General features: G+C 37.7%; 2 protein-coding genes across 2 annotated transcripts in view; one reads left to right on the top strand and one right to left on the bottom strand.

Annotated features, from left to right (window-relative positions):
- The window catches only part of ccdc175 (coiled-coil domain containing 175), a 52,440-nt gene extending 46,210 nt beyond the window's left edge, over positions 1–6,230 (top strand). Inside the window, exons 14-19 of the mRNA XM_039741483.1 lie at positions 62–200; positions 598–677; positions 799–951; positions 5,490–5,592; positions 5,877–5,920; positions 6,006–6,230. Of these exons, the coding sequence (XP_039597417.1) occupies positions 62–200; positions 598–677; positions 799–951; positions 5,490–5,592; positions 5,877–5,920; positions 6,006–6,179 (693 nt within the window). The 3' untranslated portion in view covers positions 6,180–6,230. The remainder of the gene's footprint in view (positions 1–61; positions 201–597; positions 678–798; positions 952–5,489; positions 5,593–5,876; positions 5,921–6,005) is intronic.
- Positions 6,231–6,344: 114 nt separating this feature from the next.
- Positions 6,345–20,872, bottom strand: LOC120518608 (jnk1/mapk8 associated membrane protein). Its single transcript, XM_039741484.1, has 7 exons — positions 20,688–20,872; positions 20,099–20,190; positions 16,444–16,598; positions 15,656–15,862; positions 15,274–15,455; positions 13,666–13,742; positions 6,345–7,193 (listed from the first exon to the last, which is right to left on the bottom strand). The coding sequence occupies exons 1-7, from the start codon at positions 20,689–20,691 to the stop codon at positions 6,975–6,977; spliced, it is 936 nt and encodes a 311-aa protein (XP_039597418.1). The 5' UTR covers positions 20,692–20,872; the 3' UTR covers positions 6,345–6,974.
- Between the last annotated feature and the right edge of the window lie 12 nt (positions 20,873–20,884).

Below are 20,884 nucleotides of genomic sequence, written 5' to 3'. Positions count from 1 at the left end.
ATCTCTCATCTTTATAGATATGTGTGAACTATTATTGGCATTGTTTATCTTGAATCTCCAGAACCGCACAGAAGCCTTATCACAAAATCAACTGAAAAAAGAAGAGCAACTAAAGACAAGCCGTCCTATTCTACAGGAGGCCATTGCAGATTTGGAAGCAGCCCAGCTAAACTATGAAGATAAAAAGAAACAATCTGTTGGTAATAGAAAACTGAGACCTTCAATAAAAATATAGTATTTATATAATTGAGAATGGATTGACCAAAAGATCACTTTTTTAAAATTACTGTTTCGGAATATGTGAATCCAAAAAAGGTTGACGTTAGCCAATACTTACTTTTTGAATTTTTGGCACAGATACCAAAAGATGAAGTGGAATAAACAAAAATATAAATGGTAGATACAATATATACAGTATAAAGATAATCTAGCTCATCACAGAGGTGAAGATCATTTATCACAGACGTATTTCAAACTTCAGTATGAACATCTAATTCATAAATTATGTCAGGGTTTACACAATACTTAATTGTCTTCTTTTTGCATACTAATATGATTAGTTAGGTTGAACTTTAACTTGAATTTCTTATTTTTCAGCTTTAAAAATCCAGGTGAAAAATTTGGAACAATTAATTTGTAAATTTAACAATGATACAACGGCAACTTTAAAAGGAAAGGTAATGTAAACATATTTTAATTAAGCTAATAAATTTCCTCAGATTATATGCTGATGTAGGAAGCAAAATGTCTTGAATTATTTTATTCTAGATTTTAATCTGTGCTTTAAATATCTTGCAGAAAGCCCTAAAAATGGAACTCGATACGCTGAGTGCATTAAGGATGGAACAACTAAAGAATCAGGCTGCTGTAATAAACAGTACCGAACGAAGCATTTATGAGCACGGTTCAAGACTGGAGCTGGTGAACTTGGAGAACTCCCGATTACATCTGGTAAATTAAAATTGCACAATGCTTAACCGTGAGAGCTTTTCATTTCAGAGAATAATTTCTTTTATTTGGCAATACCAGGAAAGTCTTAACAGATATTTGCTCCTTTACCTTTACCTCCTCTATAGAACTTGAAGCCAAACGTTGCTTGTGCATCTGCTGTACTTTTTAAGTGGGTGCTACAAACGCCACAGATTTGTCTGATTCATAAATACAGTACACAGCTGGAATTTATTTAATTCTTACCCATTTTAGTGTTTGTCTATACAGTAATCCCTCGCTATATCGCACTTCGACTTTCGCGGCTTCACTCTATCGCGGATTTTAAATGTAAGCACATCTAAATATATATCACGGATTTTTCTGGTTCGCGCTTTCTGGACAATGGGTCTTTTAATTTAAAGTACATGCTTCCTCAGTTTGATTGCCAAGTTGATTTCATACAAGGGACGCTATTGGCGGATTGCTTAGAAGCTACCCAATCAGAGCATGTATTACATATTAACTAAACCTCCTCAATGATATAAGATATGCTTCCCGCGTGGCGCTTGTTTTGTTTGCTTCTCTCTATCTTTCTCACTCTCTCTGCCTGATGGAGGGGGTGTGAGCAGAGGGGCTGTTTACACAGTGGCTGTTTGCCTAGAAGATAGGACGCTCCTCTACAAAATGCCGCTTTATCGCCGGTGCTTCTGTATACTTAAAAGCACGTATTGATTTTTTGATTGTTTGCTTTTCTTATCAAGCGCTCTCTCTGACATTATCTGCTCTTCACGGTGCTCCTTTGAAGATAAGATATGTTTGCATTCTTTTACTTGTGAGAAAGAACTGTCATCTCTGTCTTGTCATGGAGCACAGTTTAAATGTTTGACTAAAGGGTGTTATTTCATGTCTAGAGGGCTCTAATAATGTTAACAGTGTGGGAGAGTTTATAAGGGCTTAAAATATATAAAAATAACCACACAAACATATGGTTTCTACTTCGCGGATTTTCACCTATCGCGGGGGGGTCTGGAACGCAACCCCCGCGATCGAGGAGGGATTACTGTATTTAGAAGGTCGTAAACAGGTTTTCTATGCTCTAACTGCGAAAATATTCGATTTATAAATAAAGAATCCTACTTCGCGGAAATTCATGTATCGCGGCAGAGTCTGGAACGGATTAACCGCGATAAACGAGGGTTGACTGTACACACAATCCTGTTTTTTCAAACATACAGCACATGATTCTCCATGTATTTTGCCTCATATTTTCAACTTAGAAATATTATTTAGTATTTGTCTTAGTTATAATGTTATCACAAAATCATTTTGTTTTTAGATTTGAGCATGGGTGCCACCATTTTGTGTGTGTTTAGAGAACTGTGTCCACATTGTTGTTAATGACAGGTCCACCAGAAATCACGATGTGTGACTTCCTGGAGTCACTGCCATTTAAGATGTTCATGCACTGTTTTGCGCATCATCAGACATTTGAGCATGTTTAAAAACCTAAACAATTTGCCATATGTAGTGTGAAAGAAGTCACCATTGGACACACAAAAAGATCTGGGGCAGCCACCCATATATTGTGCATGGCTGCAAAGGTTAAATTGCATAGATGTGCTCAGGACGAGTTCTCAACATGAACTGATGAGTAGTGGCAAAGCTGGCAGACTTAAAAGCCATCAAAGGAAGTGATGTTATCTATGTCGGAAGTGGAAGTGACATCACTCTTTGGGCCCAGAACTGGAAGTGACTTCTTTCTTGGGGCTGGAACCGGAAGTGACGTCTTACTGGGAGTCAGAACCAGAAGTGGCATCACTCTTTGGGCCAAGAACTGGAACTAACGTCGTTAAAGGGCAATAACAGGAAGTGATGTCTTGTTATGAGAAATTAGGCAGGTTTTGACCGTGTTTGGTCTGCAGAGAAAATAGAGAAAGGTTTAGTGTGCCCCGCTGCCCCTGGCCTGGCGTGGAATTACCTTCTTTCGGTCCACTCAGCTTCCTCCTATACACACATGTATGACAGTAGTTAGGAATGGCCTATATTTCTTTTTTTTTTTTTATCTTTTATTGAATTTATTAAAAGCATATAGCATTCCATAAAATCAAGTCAAACTTAACAAAATGAAATTTAAATCCCACACCCATGAGAAAGAGAGGAAGGTCAACAGCCAGAGTAACAAAATTGAGAGTAGTAAAGAGAGAAAGGAGCCTTTTTCCCCCCAGTATAAATTCTTATTCTAAAATATTATTGATTAGGTCCTGCCAGGTTTTTAAATGGCCTATTTATCTTTTATTTTGCACATTTTATTGGCTGTTTGGTTTACTTTGTTCTCCCAGGTTAAATGTCATCATTTTAAACACTATTGCTGATTTTTGATTTCATTCATTGGTTCTGGTGAAATTTTTGCCTTTTGAATTGGCACTGTCCATCATGGCCATACATAAACTCAAACCTGAAGAAATATTTGACCCCAGGATTCAAGACTCAAGATTCATTTTTATTCATATATTATACTAGCTGTGTAAGCCTGTGCTGTAAAAAGCCCGGGGTCCTAGAAACTATTGAAATCATCAGAAAAAAAATTGAAATCTGGAGATGTCAGGTAATTGAAAGGAACTACACTGGGTGTCTCTGTCCTGGGAGGTTTAGTTTTGCCACCGTGCTCACATTGTTTATGTAGTAGTTAAAGGGATACCGTTTTGCCGATGTGCTCACCTCGCTTGTGTTATTACTGGCTAAGTGACTTTGCCTTGCTTCAGGTTTCGTTTTGCCGAATTGCTCACCTCACTTGTGTTATTAGCGGTTAAGTGACTTTGTCTTTCTTCAGAGGTTTCGTTTTGCCAATGTGCTCGCCTCACTTGTGTTATTACTGGCTAAGTGACTAATATATATATTAGTAAAAGCTAGCCCGGCCACAGACAGACACGACACCGCAATGACCAAACACACACGTTTATTACACTATTTACAGTTTTCACTCTCAGTCCTTGGTCCTTCGGCCGCCTCCACTCCTCTCTCGCAAGCTCTGTCCACTTCCACCCGACTCCGCCACCCTGACTGGAGTGAGGCGGCCCCCCATTTATCCTGTCCCGGAAGTGCTCCAGGTGCCTGATGACGGACTTCCAGTAGCACTCCCAAGTGTGACAGAAGTGCTGCCCTTGCACTCGGAAGCACTCCAGACATAAACCATCCCTGGTCTGTCAGCACCTCCTGGTGTCCCGGAAGTGCTGTCCCCCCAGGGATCAAGGACCAGCTGGGTACCCAGGGGAAAAGAAGTGCCGCTCTCATCGGTTCCTCCTTCCTCCAAGTATCCTGGCGGGGCAGGGTTCCTGGCCATCTATCACAATATATATGCTTGTATGTATGCTTACACAACTCTTTTGTGAATTACGGAACATGTTTAAGCATTACCATGTCCATATGTCCAATAATTTAAGTAAACACCCGGTCTTCATTCGGAGTTAAGTTTCTCTTGCATTTCTTTATCAAGAGCTTTAACTTTTGCTCACAAGATTGCTTTCGACCAAGTAAAATATGCTTGGCCATGTGTAAAAACTGGCAATGATAAATGGTGCCAAGGGTGATGAAGGAAATGGCACACATGCTTGCACGCAGTACTATGAGTATAAGCACACACATCTGCATCTGCCCTTGAAGTCTGTATTCTGTACGTGGGTTATTTAAATTGGAGTTTCTGGTGTGTGTTTATTCATGTCTACATATTCATGCATGTTGCACACTCATTCCCTTCCAGATGCTGCATGGCTTTATACTCAGGAATCTATGTGCCAAGATTTAAAGTCATGAAATGTAAAGTGGCATCCGTGAGCCGTACATAACAACTAATAAGGCCAATTACTATATCCTCAATGAAAACTGGCAACAGCAATATCAGATATTTTACAACAGCTTTTGCTATGCTGTATCTTGTCTGCAGCTGTGAAAAGAATATGTAAAAAAAATCTGGCACAGAAAGCTTATTTTCCAGTTATGTGTACTGAAAATCCAGTGAGGACACGTATAAGCACAAGTTTGGCCAAAGTAAAATTAAATATTAAAAATTCAAATAAAAATCAAAATGCATATAATGCTACACAAAGTAAAGTGTTTTTTAAAATATGTATGTTATCAGCTTATATGAGACGCTAATATATGCCATAACCGAAGCAGTTAAAGAAGAAGAGTGAGACGTCAATACAAAACACTTAAAATGAGCAGTGCAGCAGGCCAGCCAGTGCTCAGCTGATCACATCCTCCATAAAAGTGAAAGGCAGTGTCAGTCTGCAGCCACGTTCTATAAAGTGTGCCTCTGCATGGCCTTGTCTCATTGGAGGAACTGGAGTTGACGCTTTAGCCTCTGTGTGATTGTGGTGTGCGAGCAGAAAGGCAGCAGGAGCTCGAGTGAAAGATAAAGCCCTGGGAGAAACACCGTAAATGTTTCAGAAGTTCTGAGTAACAAATAGTTGTAACATTCAGTTAGCCCTGAAACATTAACAAAGAGTTTCTGAAAAATACATACTAAATATATGCTTGTCCTTTTTTTATATAATTTACAGTGTAACTGTCAACTAAACAATGATATTGAAAACTTGAGAGTGGAGGCAGAAGATCATACCAAAAACATTAAAAGGATTCAAGATGAGATAACTAAGGTGTTTGGTAAGAAGTGCTAATTATTGTTTTACCTTTCTTGCTTATTGATTCACACTTCACATGTTTAAAATGTGAAATATACACTTCTGTTTAATACTAGTTAAATGGTTAGAAACTGCTGACTTGTCAAGGAATTTTACAGTTTAATAAAAAAAAAAAACATATACCAGTGACTTAAGTGGGACCACATTACCTACAGTAATTAAAACCAGGTAATTGTGTAATGATGAAAGGACATATAATATACAGTTCATCGTACACAGTTTCACTTATTTTTATATCCCCTACAGAGCTTCTAATAAATGCATGGCTTGGAGATGTCTCAGTTCAAGAGGTAAGCATTAAGCAAATTCATTGATCCATTTTCAGTATTTATGACATACTCACATCTGCATTGCTTATTAATTTATTCTTGGCAGGAGTATTCTGAGAGTGACCAGGCTATCCTAGATGAAATATACAAACTTCTAAAACAAATTGAACAAAGACAAAAGAAAATTGGAGGAATCAACGTCAAATTTCAAGATGAGCTTAGTGGGATTGCTTCCGTTTTTGGACATCAAACAGCACTCCCGAGAAACACCACAATGTAATGGTTTATAATGCATATGGATTGTAAATAAATTCAGTAAATTAACAGTAAATGTGCCTGTTGCTTATTTAAACAGTGTACTTGAGAAGATTTTTTTTGCGTAAATAATCATAGACCGTTAGATAATACATTAACACTTTGCAAAAATGCAAACTTTAAAGCAGTCTTGGAACTTGTACTCAACAGTTTTATTGTAATTGTCAAGTAAAAACAAAACAGTACCATACAAAGTAAAAGATTTTTAATGTATGTTATGGTAGATTTCCTTCAGAAACACACATTGTCTGATGTGCTTAAAGTTAATTTTGGTTAAAGGCAATCGGCTGGTTAGAAACCAAACCTGCAACTGTGCCACTTTGTCATCTAAGCGATAGTAAACTGTGGCTTGTCCCCACTAATACGGTGCAAATACAGCATAGACAGAACCCCAATCCATAGTGGGACAGAGAACCGTACAAGTCCAAAATGACTTGGCAAGATGGCCAGCCTGCTAAAATGACTTAATGTTGATATGATTAAATATCACAGTGTTAAGTATTTGTCGTAAACTCTCTATAAACATTTAAATGTATATCAGAGAAATGACATTTTTACATCTGCTAGAGTCACAACATTTATATTTGGAAACATCTGTACATATATACACATATTTACAAAAGAATACACTTATAACACTTTAACTTTCAAAAAAGCTGAATTGTGTGGAAAAACAAATTCAGGGTCAGGAAATAAATTATCTTTGTACATTTTTGTACTACAAACATAAATACGGACTCTGTTTTCCTGTAAATTTCATTTAATGACCATTTCCTCCTTCTGATAATATTCTGTTTGGTTCAGTAAATTTAGCAGTGATCAGGTAAAATATCGCAGGTGCAGGTACCAGGGCTAAAAGGGGAAGAGACTGTTCTAGTTTGTCTAATCTAGAGATAGAAATAATTCCATATCCATGAAGCAACCAATGACTGAAGAGTACAACCAGACGCTTCTTCTTAGCCACAAGGTTCTTTAAAGACTGGTGAAAGAAAGAAAACAATAGAAATTAATGTTACATTGTAAGCTAAAATTTGGTACTTTTTCAGTATGCAAAAGGAACACATTAGCATTTCATTTTTAACTCCTTCTCAGAATGTCACAAAAAATAAAATAGAGGGGCACAATAAGTCAGTACCATCAGTGTCAGCAGATAATGCAACATTCTTAGACCCAACTTATGATAATGACTAAAAAAATGCAACATCAAGACATTTTGTCTAATTGACATTTTAATAATGTATTGTCATGATATTGGTAATATAAAGGTTCCCTTAGAGAATATCAGCAGGTCTGTATGAAAACAAACACCGACTCTTTCGTTTCTGCACTTTCGCTTGGAGAATAGGTGTGAACAAATCCAGACAACGGGAAGGTGACAATCTGCTGGTGAAACAAATGCATAGCACAGGTGAAGGGATGTACCTGCCCTGTGGGATTTTCTCAAATACGCAAAGACTAATTGTATTCTATCAACAGAGATGGCCAATCCCACCAACTTCTGACCAAACACAATCAACAGGTCATGGCACCCTTCTATCATAAGCATTATGAATAACACCGCATGCTTTCACACGTTTTATACCAATCATGAACTAAATTACTTGAAGAAGTCGGTCTGTGGTAAAATGGCACAGAGAGTTACTGGCTTTTCAATTCAGCCTCATGGATAACAAAACTAGCTGACTTATTGGCAATAAACTTGACATGCAGCTTTTGAAAATAACCCCCTCTGAATCCTGTGTGATTTTAATTAAGTTCATAGTTACATAAGCACTACTAAAGTTTTTAATGATTTTAAGATCTGGTTTGCTGCCGAGACTGGGTTTCTAACATACATTATAATATAAGAAGATTCTTAAAAATCAGCATAGTTAGCCATTACAGTAACATACTAGCTACCTCGTTAACAGAAGTCTTTAAGCTCATTTAAAATATGGTGATATTTATACTCTGGATAATGATGTTTTCCGGTTCAAAGATTAAAAACTAAATTAATAATTTTCTGTTTCATTTGCAGTAAAATTAATGTTTAAAGACGAATGCATAAATAAAATCCATCCATCCATCCTCTTCCGCTTATCCAAGGTCGGGTCACGGGGGCAGCACCTTAAGCAGAGAGGCCCAGACTTCTCTCTCCCCGGCCACTTCTTCCAGCTCTTCCAGGAGAATCCCAAGGCGTTCCCAGGCCAGCCGGGAGACATAGTCCCTCCAGCGTGTCCTGGGTCTTCCCCGGGGCCTCCTCCCGGTTGGACGTGCCCAGAACACCTCACCAGGGAGGTGTCCAGGAGGCATCCTGATCAGATGCCCAAGCCACCTCATCTGACTTCTCTTGATGCGGAATAAATAAAATGTTTTAACTTATTTAGAATTCAAATTAGGTTTCTTATTTTTAGTTTTGGTTTTATATATTTGTATAACAACCTGCTATCGCTGCTTTTAGTGCATGCCATGAAATCTTCTTTTAAATCAAAATTATGCAGCACAATGTGATGGGAAAGCAACTTCAAAAGGTCTTATTGCTTGTGGAACTGATGGATCACCAGTGTTATGAAAAAAATAAAAAAACAACGCATACCTTAGGAAATAATGATAGGCCCAGAATATGAACATGAACTGTGCATTTGCTTCAGTATGAAAACTAATAACCTGAAATCTTGTAAATGTGACTTGAAAGAAATCTTACATCTCAATTGTGGCATTTCAGCAGCACAGTAATTGACTGTAAGCAGACAGTGGCACCAACTTGTAGTAGGGCAAGCTACCCCAAATTGGGTGTAATGTCCTCATCATATTGTGAAGGAAACTACATCACTGTCTGTAAATCATGCAGTTATGAAAATTTATGTGAACATTATACTGTACAGGCCAAGGTTAAAGCTAAATCTGAAATGTCAATCTCTCCCACAAATACACTGTTGAAAAATGGCAAAAACAAGTTTTTCACTGAGGAAACTCACCTTACTAGCTTCTTCTACAAACAGTAAAGAATCTTTATTTTTGCTGTCCAGTAATTCCAGGATATTTATATGCATCACTTTGACAAATGCTTCTTAAAAAAACAGCCATCCACCAATCTGTTTTCTAAATTCTCTTTAAACAATTCTAGGTATACAGACATCCAGAACGTATCATAGCAGCAATGGGAAAACATGGGATCCAAGTCTGTGGCGCACACACACACACTCATGCAATTATAGTTTATATTGACCATGTAATCTAAACTTCTTCTCTGGGATGTATGAGGAAAACCTGAGTACCCCAAGCAGAACCCATCCAGACATGGGGGAAGTACAAGACTGAGTGTCAAACCTTGTCATCTAAAGGTTCTGATGGAACTGCACTGATTAGTATGCTACCAACAAAGAGGACTACTAAGTAAATACATCAATTTTCATTCTGCAAATGCAAGATTGCTCAAAGAAACTGAAACAACCCTCTATGTCAGCATTTAGCAGAATCTTCTCAAAGCTTCTCTATGGCAAACTTCTCAGTATGATCTTGGAGTATGCTATATGTCTCTGGACCTCTGGCTTTCTAAGGAAGAGATAGCAGACAATGAACCTGATAAATTTCAGTTAAGGCCCCTGATTGGGAACATGGTGTCCCTGTCAATGGTGTGTTATGACTAGTCGCCTTTGCTCTCTCCATACCAATGACTACACCTTCAGTCACCAATCTAGAAAACTAATTAAGTTTCCTAGGAACACTATGATGACTGGCCTGGTCACAGATGGGGGTGATGTGCCATATTAGAAATTGTAGATGCCACACGGGCTGGCCGGACATCCCAGACAGAAAAGGAAGCAGACCAGGAAGGAAGAAATGGACGGACAGCTCCTATAGAAGCAGAGAGATCTCTAGGGAACTGTTATTCCCCCAGCACGCTAGATGTCAGCAGTCCTGGATATCCCAACCCAGTAGGAAGCCAGCAGGGCATGCCAGGAAATTTAGTCTAGCAGGGTAGCCCTGCTGGGGTCACGGGGTGCAGCAAGAGGGCGTTCCAGGGAAACAAGCTCCCTACTCAAATAATGGAATTCTGTGTGACCCGGAAGTACTTCTATTAGGCAATCACCCTAGCACCGGAAGTACTCCCGGGTCTGTAATGAAAGGGACCGCACTTCCTTACTCAGGCGAGTCGGAGCTGGGTGGTAGAGAGGCAACACTTGACTGAAGGAGGGCAGTGCGGTGGTGTGAGTACATATTGTGGAGAGAAAAAGACCAGTGTTTTGTGCGTATTGATAATACTTTTGGAGGTATTTAAATAAAACCTTTATTTAGTTTTGATAAAGGACATGTTATTTGTGATTGTGTTGGGGTTTTGGGCTCACTGATGCCCGGAGTTTATCAAAAGATGTATCAGCTGGTGTGAAAATCAACAATCTCAACCACACTATTCTGAAAGCAGTGGTAATGGTTACATATCTTAAGAGACATGCTCCATCTTCTACACCACTGGTTATAAACAGTCAACACAACAGGGTAGAATCATTGCAACTTTCTTGGCACTGCTAACTCTAGCATTCTGAATCGGGATGATAACATTACTTCCTTTCTCAAAAAAGTCATTAAGTTCTTTTTTCTCTCCGCCAGCTTTGAAAGTTTAACTTGTCCTAATTAGTGCTGATTTGGCATTATAGAACAGTAATCTTGAAATTCTTCATAACTGTCCGGGGTAGCGGTTCCTCTTAAAAACAATCTACAGCAGGTCATTTGGAGAGCAAAAAGGATTATAGGCCTGAAACTGCACTATACTGAAAACCAGTATACATGACGAGATCAGGAAAATGGAGAAAATATAAACAAGGCCTATACTCACAACAGGTAACCATCTCTTTTAGTTATTACTGTCACCGAAATGTTACCACTCACTAAAACCAAGAACCACTTGGTACATACTGGTTAAACACAGCCTCTGATTCATCTGTCTCTTCCTGACCTCCAAACTCATCCATTCAACCTAAATTACTTACTTCATAAAGACTTATACCATACATTATATGGCTGCAATTCTGCAGTATAAAATTGTTTTACATATGTGTGTTTCTTTGCAATATATTACCATTCACTACTGCTGTATATAATGTGACGGTGTCATATATTGTATACAGGGTGGGCCATTTATATGGATACACCTTAATAAAATGGGAACGGTTGGTGATATTAACTTCCTGTTTGTGGCACATTAGTATATGTGAGGGGGGAAACTTTTCAAGATGGGTGGTGACCATGGTGGCCATTTGGAAGTCGGCCATTTTGGATCCAACTTTAGTTTTTTCAATAGGAAGAGGGTCATGTGACACATCAAACTTATTGGGAATTTCACAAGAAAAACAATGGTGTGCTTGGTTTTAACGTAACTTTATTCTTTCATGAGTTATTTACAAGTTTCTCTTTGTTTACAGCCATTGACATGTCGCAGAGGTTAACACGTGAGGAGCGGATAGAAATTGTGTTGATGTCTGGTGAACGCAGTAACCGGGTCATTGCAGCAGATTTCAATGCAAGACACCCTACGAGACCACCCATCTCCCATGCTACAGTTAGCAAACTGCTTGCTAAGTTTCGTGAAACTGGTTCAGTGTTGGATTTGCCAAAATGTGGACGCATGAAAACTGTCACTAATGAAGAAACATCAGTGGCTGTCCTAGCTTCATTCAGCAAGAGCCCACAGCGTAGCACTCGCCGCATGTCACTGGAGAGTGGCATTAGTCGAACATCCCTTCGGCGGATATTAGCTACTCACAAATGGCACCCTTACAAACTCCAGCTACTGCAGCATCTCAACGAGGATGACCCAGATCGGCGCACTGAATTTGCAGAATGGGCAAAACAAAAATTGGAACAGGACCCTCAGTTTACGAGAAGATTTTGTTCAGTGATGAGGCAAACTTTTATGTGAATGGTGAAGTTAACAAACAAAACCACCGCTATTGGTCTGACACTAACCCACATTGGATAGATCCCTCCAAGACTGTTGGAACAAAAAAATTGATGGTATGGTGTGGTGTATGGGGTACAAAGATAGTGGGGCCATTCTTCATCAATGGAAACCTCAAAGCCACTGGATATGCAAAATTGCTACATGATGATGTGTTTCCCTCTTTATGCACTGAAGCTGGCACGTTCCCTGAGTTTTTCCAGCAAGATGGTGCACCACCACATTATGGGTGTCAGGTCCGAGCATTCCTAGATGAACAGTTTCCTGGAAAGTGGATTGGTCGTCGCGGGCCAGTTGAATGGCCCCCAAGGTCTCCCGATCTGACCCCCTTAGACTTTTATCTTTGGGGTCATCTGAAGGCAATTGTCTATGCTGTGAAGATACGAGATGTGCAGCACCTGAAACTACGGATACTGGAAGCCTGTGCTAGCATTTCTCTGTTCACTGTTGCTATCAGTGTGTGAAGAGTGGGAGAAGAGGGTTGCACTGACAATCCAACACAATGGGCAGCACATTGAACACATTTTATAAGTGGTCAGAAACTTGTAAATAACTCATGAAAGAATAAAGTTACGTTAAAACCAAGTACACCATTGTTTTTCTTGTGAAATTCCCAATAAGTTTGATGTGTCACATGACCCTCTTCCTATTGAAAAAACAAAAGTTGGATCCAAAATGGCCGACTTCCAAATGGCCACCATGGTCACCACCCATCTTGAAAAGTTTCCCCCCTCACATATACTAATGTGCCACAAACAGGAAGTTAATATCACCAACCATTCCCATTTTATTAAGGTGTATCCATATAAATGGCCCACCCTGTATTATGTTGTTAGTTATATTTACAGTTTGTTAAATCTATGTATGTAACAACATGAAAAATTTCTAGAAGCTAAATTGCCTGGCAACAAAGTTCAAGCTCAGGAAATGCCATGCAGCAGAGGCCTAAAGTCACCTGAAAGATTAATCTACAAATGAGAAGAATAAAAAAATAATATTTGAATAACCATCCATTTACTAGACAATACCAAGAGGCTTAAGGTACAGAATACTAGTTTTCCTCCGATATCAAAAAGACACATCTGTTAGAATTACTAACAGCTATAAACTGGCCTGATACACCATTTAGGGATGGTTTCGGCTTCGCATGAAATTCTATTGGGATAAGCTCTGGCTCACCAGAATTATTAAACTGGTTAATGGATCACATTACTTAATGGTGCTGCCTTATGATTCCAAATCTTGTCTGTGTGTTTAATTTGCATGCCCTAATATCCGAGTTGGCTTCCTTCCACAACCCATACGCATACAGATCAGGTTGACTCTGTGTTGGTCCTGTGTGAATGGGTATCGGTTTGTTCAGCAAGTGTACCCTGTAATTAATAGGAACCTTTCCAGAGTCAGTTGATGCCTTTTTTCTTATTTAACCAGGATATACTTTGTCCCTGTACTAACAAAAGCAGATTAGAAAATGAACAGGAGCTTAAAATACACAGACGTTTAAAGGACTTACTTGGATTTCTGAAGCTGACATGTATACAGCCAGTGTAATCAATGAGAGCACAAGGATTATATATGGGAATGCATAATCTAAAACAACAAAAATATAAATGTGTTTGGCAACCTATCCATTAAATTGTAAACATATTCAGTAATACATTTAATAGCATCATTTTCACTTTTTACACTTTCAATTTTACTTTGCATGCAGAATTTATTTTTCAAGCAAAAAAAATGTGTATTTCTAAACTTTACTTACCCATTTTCAGGATGCTAATTCCCAGAGGTATATGGTGTTATAATCTATCTAACAGACATACATTTGCTTTATATGATTTAGATTCTAAAGTTAGCTGACATCCTATTACACGACATTGCTAATATACAAATACTCTTTTAAAATGATTACTACTGGCATCACATTTTACTGATACATTCACAGTAGAATAACCGATTTTAGACAATTTTTTAAAAATTAAGAAATTTACTGCTACCTTATACTTCTAAAAAATCACTTTTTAAACCTAAGAAATTATACTTAATTGTGTGTCCATATCTACTGTATATGTTTTTAACTGTTTGTCCGTGATGTATAAAATACACAACAGCCATACTTAAGTAAAAGTGGAGTTACTTTTCTGGAAAGTGACTCAAATAAAAGTTCCCAGTGAGAAAATTATTAAAGCAGAAGTATTCTCAAAACATACCCAAGTACAGTAATAAAGTATTTCTGCTTTGTTACTATAAAATACTGCTATCTACCAATACGCAAACATAATTTTTTTTTTTTTAAACCATGCAAACGTTCCAATAGTCTAATACCCAACAAAAAATGTAAGTGTTGTGTTTCTGTATTTGAGAAAGGCACACCTAATACCAAGAACACATAAAAGCTTTCCAGGGTTCAACAATATATTTTTTATAACAAATGCATTTAGATCTATCAAGCTCAAATAGAGAATGCATTTAATATAATAACTAACCAACCAGAGGCAGTTTAAAAGTCTGCTGTAACATCACCTATGCAAAGACAAGCTACTGTTACAGTATGGGTATTTTAAAGAAACTGTAAGTAGCAGACATGTTTATATACCAATTAAATGTCACTCTGTACTGAAAGTATACTGTCTGACCCATGCGACTACCATGAAAGTAGAAATTAATTATTGTTAAACATGTGAAAGTGTTGGCTTGTTCTCTCTCTCAGGGGTGGGGATTGATCTGTTCTTAACTCAATTCTTCTTTTTGTAAAAACATGATTGCTTTGTATGGATTGTAATAAAATTAATAATAAAAAAAAAATAAAAAATCATGTGAAAGTGTTCTTCAGAAATAAATTCAAACTAGTAAACAATCAGTTAACTTGAGAGAGCAGAATGTCATTAACTAAAAACTGTAAAATCCACACTAAATAATAATAATAATAATAATAATAATAAGGAGGCACTATATTATTCAAGTAGAATACAATGCATCCTTCTAAATCAATCTTCTTTTCAGTCAAATTTTGAACTTGAACATTTAAGATTAAGAACAGACCACAGTAACAAATATTTTTAAAAAATCATCTGACAAAGCAAGAACAAGTCAGCAGTAATTAATACAGCACAGCAATACGTACACAGCAAACCTCCTCCAACAGCCTGAAGAACAGTCAGAATAGGAAAGAAGTACAGAGCTGCATAAATGCTTTTAAATCTATCGGATTTTCCCAAGCCACAAGCAATCTTCTTCACAAGTAAAGGCCGCAGTAGCATCATAAATGCCAGACAGAAGGCATAGTAAATTAACACGATGGTGTACCTAGAATAAACATGAATTTAGTTAAAACACATATCACACAAACAGCTTTTATTTATTTACTTCAAATGTTTGCATTATCTTGAATGTACTTTCCTCCACTGATTAATCTATCATTAAATAATGTAAAAACACAACTGTCAGCTTCACACGAGGGAAAAAGAGGTTAGCATTTACTAGGCCAAAAACACTTGATTACTTACAGGGGATAAACTGCTTCCTGAGTACAATGTAGTGTGTTAACATAATCCGGACTTGGGTTATACAGCATTGTGTACCAGTCTGACAGCATTTTCACTTTGCAGGATCGGACCGCCAATGAACCAAGAGGGTCATTTACAAGCAGAGTGACGACAGCTGCAGCACTGCACTCAAACAATGCAGTAATGTGTTGGAAAAGGGCACTAGAACTAAGCACATATAATTATAAAGATAAATGAGGCATGCACAATAAAATGTTTTAACAATAATCGTAAACAAATTTCAGCAACTTCTAACATAGTCAGCATGGTGTACAAGAATGCAAAAAGAATATTAGTTATGCACACTGTCCTGAGTTAGAAGCCTCCAATTCTGAACTCTTCAAAATTACACTTCATTAGCAATATACACTGCACTACTTTAACAGTTAACATTGCTAAAGTTCTAATAACCAATTTTCAAAATTCTAACTAAATAAATGAACTAATTAAAGATTTTTTTTTTTTTACTGTTGGGAAATCTGTTAGTAGACAAAAGCACCACACATTATACATGCTGCTTACTATTCTCAAAGAATCATCCAAATAAAAAAAAAAACACAAGAGATCACAGCAACACTACAATCCCATAAAAGCAGAGCTGAAGAATTACAACTTAAATTAAAACAAATATAAAATGAAAGATGAGGAAAACAAAATGGCAGCCATATTTTTCAGTCAATAAAGTTAACGTTGGCTCCAATAGAATTACTTCATTTAAGAGAAAGCTACATATCACACATTAAACAAACCTTTTCTTTCCTGTATACCATTCAATAAAAAACCAGTGAAGAACCAAAGGAAGCATTGCCATGAAGCCCAGAAAAAGCCAATCATAGAGTTCGGGGGAATCCTCACACTTTTGACAGATCTTTTCGGCATCTGTTTTTTCTCCTCGAGGACACACCTTGAAAAGTGGTGAAAAAAGTATATAAGTATGTACATCTTTAAATATGACAACAGACTAAAACTTTATTTGCTAGGAAAAACCATCTGGTGAAATTGGCTAAATTTTGATGAAAATACTTCTGCTTACTGATTTCTGAGAGAAAGAGGTCTGTGTACATACCACACTCTCACAAACAAGACACACAATATGCACACTTTTGAGTTTGTGATTATTAGAAGTCACTGACAAACTCCTAAGGGCAGAGAAATAATTTTGATGATCTTTCAGCTTTGCTTCCCTTTCCCAGCTAAAATTGTCAATTTATTCTACAGACTTGCTATGTATTTTTTTGGCTGTTCCCAAGTAAACTACTTTTCATGCTTATGGGCTTGAGTGATATGCAAGGTTTACTGGGGTCTGTGGTTTTAACAATTTTTTTTTTTCTTTTTTCGGATGAGACATAACAACACAGATCTTTTGTTTAGAGATCCTACAATGAAACAGTGCTCTTGCCATTCAAAAGTTACTGTTTACACTCTTTTTAAATACTTGACTATAAGCATCACTTCGCAGACAGCAGAGATACTATTCTTTGAGGTACTGTACAGTTGTGCTTGAAAGTTTGTGAACCCTTTGGAAATTTCTATATTTCTGCATAATTTTGACCTAAAACAACATCAGATTTTCACTCAAGTCCTAAAAGTAGATAAAGAGAAAACAGTTAAACAAATGAGACAAAAATATTATACTTGGTCATTTATTTAAGGGAAATGATTGAATATTACATATTTGTGAGTAGCAAAAGTATGTGAACGTCTAGGATTAGCAGTTAGTTTGAAGGTGAAATTCGAGTCAGGTGTTTTCAATCAATGGGATGCCAATCAGGTGTGAGTGGGCACCCTGTGTTATTTAAAGAGCAGGATCTATTAAAGTCTGCTCTTCACAACACGTTTGTGGAAGCGTATCATGGCACGAACAAAGGAGGTTTCTGAGGACCTCACAAAAAGAGTTGTTGATGCTCATCAGGCTGGAAAAGGTTAAAAAACCATCTCTAAAGAGTTTGGACTCCACCAATCCACAGTCAGACAGATTGTGTACAAATGGAGGAAATTCAAGACCATTGTTACCCTCCCCAGGAGTGGTCGACCAACAAAGATCACTCCAAGAGCAAGGTGTGTAATAGTCGGGAGGTCACAAAGGACCCCAGGGTAACTTCTAAGCAACTGAAGGCCTCTCTCACATTGGCTAATGTTCATGTTCATGAGTCCACCATCAGGAGAACAGTAAACAACAATGGTGTGCATGGCAGGGTTACAAGGAGAAAGCCACTGCTCTCCAAAAATATCATTGCTACTCGTCTGCAGTTTGCTAAAGATCACGTGGACAAACCAGAAGGCTATTGGAAGAATGTTTTGTGGACGGATGAGACCAAAATAGAACTTTTTGGTTTAAATGAAAAGCGTTATGTTTGGAGAAAGGAAAACACTGCATTCCAGCATAAGAACCTCATTCCATCTGTGAAACATGGTGGTGGTAGTATCACGGTTTGGGCCTGTTTTGCTGCATCTGGGCCAGTACGGCTTGCCTTCACTGATGGAACAATGAATTCTGAATTATATCAGAGAATTCTAAAGGAAAATGTCAGGACATCTGTCCATGAACTGAATCTCAAGAGAAGGTGGGTCATGCAGCAAGACAACGACCCTAAGCACACAAGTCGTTCTACCAAAGAATGGTTAAAGAAGAATAAAGTTAATGTTTTAGAATGGCCAAGTCAAAGTCCTGACCTTAATCCAATCGAAATGTTGTGGAAGGACCTGAAGCGAGCAGTTCATGTGAGGAAACCCACCAACATCCCAGAGTTGAAGCTGTTCTGTAGGGTGGAATGGGCTAAAATTCTTCCAAGCCGGTGTGCAGGAATGATCAAAAGTTACCAAAAACGTTTATTTGCTGTTATTGCTGCAAAGGGGGGTCACACCAGATACTGAAAGCAAAGGTTCACATACTTTTGCCACTCACAAATATGTAATATTCGATCATTTTCTTTAATAAATAAATGACCAAGTATAATATTTTCATCTCATTTGTTTAACTGGTTTCTCTTTATCTACTTTTATTACTTGAGTGAAAATCTGATGATGTTTTAGTTCATATTTAAGCAGAAATATAGAAAATTCTAAAGGGTTCACAAACTTTCAAGCACAACTGTAACTTGTGTAGCTGGCCTTTGATAATTTCAGAGCAGCCCTATGTCAGAAAGAAGGAATGTTGAGTGCTGTGACATAACACAGTCTCAATGGTGTCTGAAAGAAGCATGCCTTTTGAATGGAACAAAGTGTTTTGACATACAAACACATTATAATACAGTAAGAGAGGGCAACCTACAAGGATCTAGGTGATGGATCAGGTTGGGGAATGCCACTGCAGGTCCTAACTGTAAACCTACTTCCAATGCACTAATTGCATAATAAACAATTTTGAACTTAAAACTATACACAATGATATTACCACCAAAATTGCACCCCTTCCCACCAATCAGCTAATATTTTAAATAGCACAATTATACCTAATAAAACATAGACAGGTCGACACGGTTGCACAGTTACAGCGTTACTGCCTCACAGTAAAGAGACCTGGGTTCTCTTCCCGGGTCCTCCCTACATGGAGTTTGCATGTTCTCCCTGTGTCTGCGTGGGTTTCCTCCGACAGTCCAAAGTCATGCAGGTTAGGTGCATTGGTGATCCTAAATTGTCTTGGGGTGTGTGTGTGTGTCCTGTGGTGGGCTGGTGCCCTGCCCGGGTTTATTCCTGCCTTGCACCCTGTGCTGGCTGGGATTGGCTCTAGCAGACCCCCGTGATATAGGATATAGCGGGTTGACTGACTGACTAAATATAGACATTTCGTCCTTCAATCAAATGAATATTATGTCATATAGCTCTTATCACAATGATCAATAACACAAAAATGACAGAATCAAAGGCTAATGAAGTTGCACCCACCTGCCCATGAAGGCTGCCAGGTCACAGGTAACCCTGCCATCTTCTGTAACTAAATGTTGTAGCAGGCAATATGTCTGCCATATCTATTTTATTTTATCTTTTGAAGTTATATTTTCATGCACATAATGTACAAAAATGAAAATTATTTTATATTTTGTATTTGTTTTCATATATCATAACCTAACATCCATAAACACACTTAATCCAATTCCAGTCCTAGAGCCTTTCCCAGCAACATCAGGCACATCACAAGGTGCATACATGGCCCCAATTTGGAATCACCAATTCTCCTAACAAGCATGTCTATGGAATATCGGAGAAATAAAGACTACTCAGACATAGAGAGAAGATACTGTATGAACTCGATATGGATAATGATCCGGAGCACAGTTCAAACCTAGAAAACTAGATATGCTAAGCAGCAGTACTAACCACCCACTGTAACAAATTATATAAACCACTGGCCATGTTACAGGTAATAAAAGTGTACAAATATTTGATATGTGATATCTTACTTACACCACATTCTCCAAGCAGTACGTATGTAGAATTTTCAAAAATCTTTGGTTTTCCACAGTACAGACCAGGACAGGCTGGAAACATCTCCACACCTAACAAGAATAAAAACAAATATATATATATATATATATATATATATATATATATATATAGTCCCTAACACAATTATTAGCACCCCTGGTAAAGAGGAGGTAAAAAAAACCCAAAGTATCTATTTGTATTTTTACTGCAATTTAAAGCCATCAGGAATGCAGACAGCAATCTAAACAACTTTCACTTTATTCAAAAGAAATGAATACAAGCACATTTACATAGTGTACTGTTCTGATTGTGTGAAACGTGCCGTCTTTAAATTTATTCAAGCAATAACCAGAATAACACAAATAAACCCACTCTCGGAGAACACTTATACAAAAGTACTCTTGAAAGGAAAAAAAGTGAATAAATCTAACTGCTATTTAGTAAAGAGCTAATTGTTGACATCAGCTAGTAATACAGATACACTCAAGACCTTTAATGCCAATCCGCTATACCTACTGACTGCCAGTACGCGATATGAAAATGACAGAAACGACAATGGTAACCTTACCCATTACTTCTTAAAGCGATTTTTTATAATGAAAAAATATCACATATGTCGTGAGATCGATCTTCACTGATACGGCATTCTTCCTATGAAAGTATTTTACGTTGACTTCAGTACGTAAGAAAGCGCTATTGTTATTGAAGTCCTTCCTTAAACAGTGTAAAGAATACTAAGTTGCGCACAGTGCTCATGCATATGAC

Source organism: Polypterus senegalus, chromosome 18 (assembly GCF_016835505.1).
Source record: "Polypterus senegalus isolate Bchr_013 chromosome 18, ASM1683550v1, whole genome shotgun sequence".
Taxonomy (NCBI): Eukaryota; Metazoa; Chordata; class Cladistia; order Polypteriformes; family Polypteridae; genus Polypterus; species Polypterus senegalus.
The sequence above is the reverse complement of the archived record's forward strand: the minus strand, read 5'-3'. Positions and strand labels throughout refer to the sequence as shown.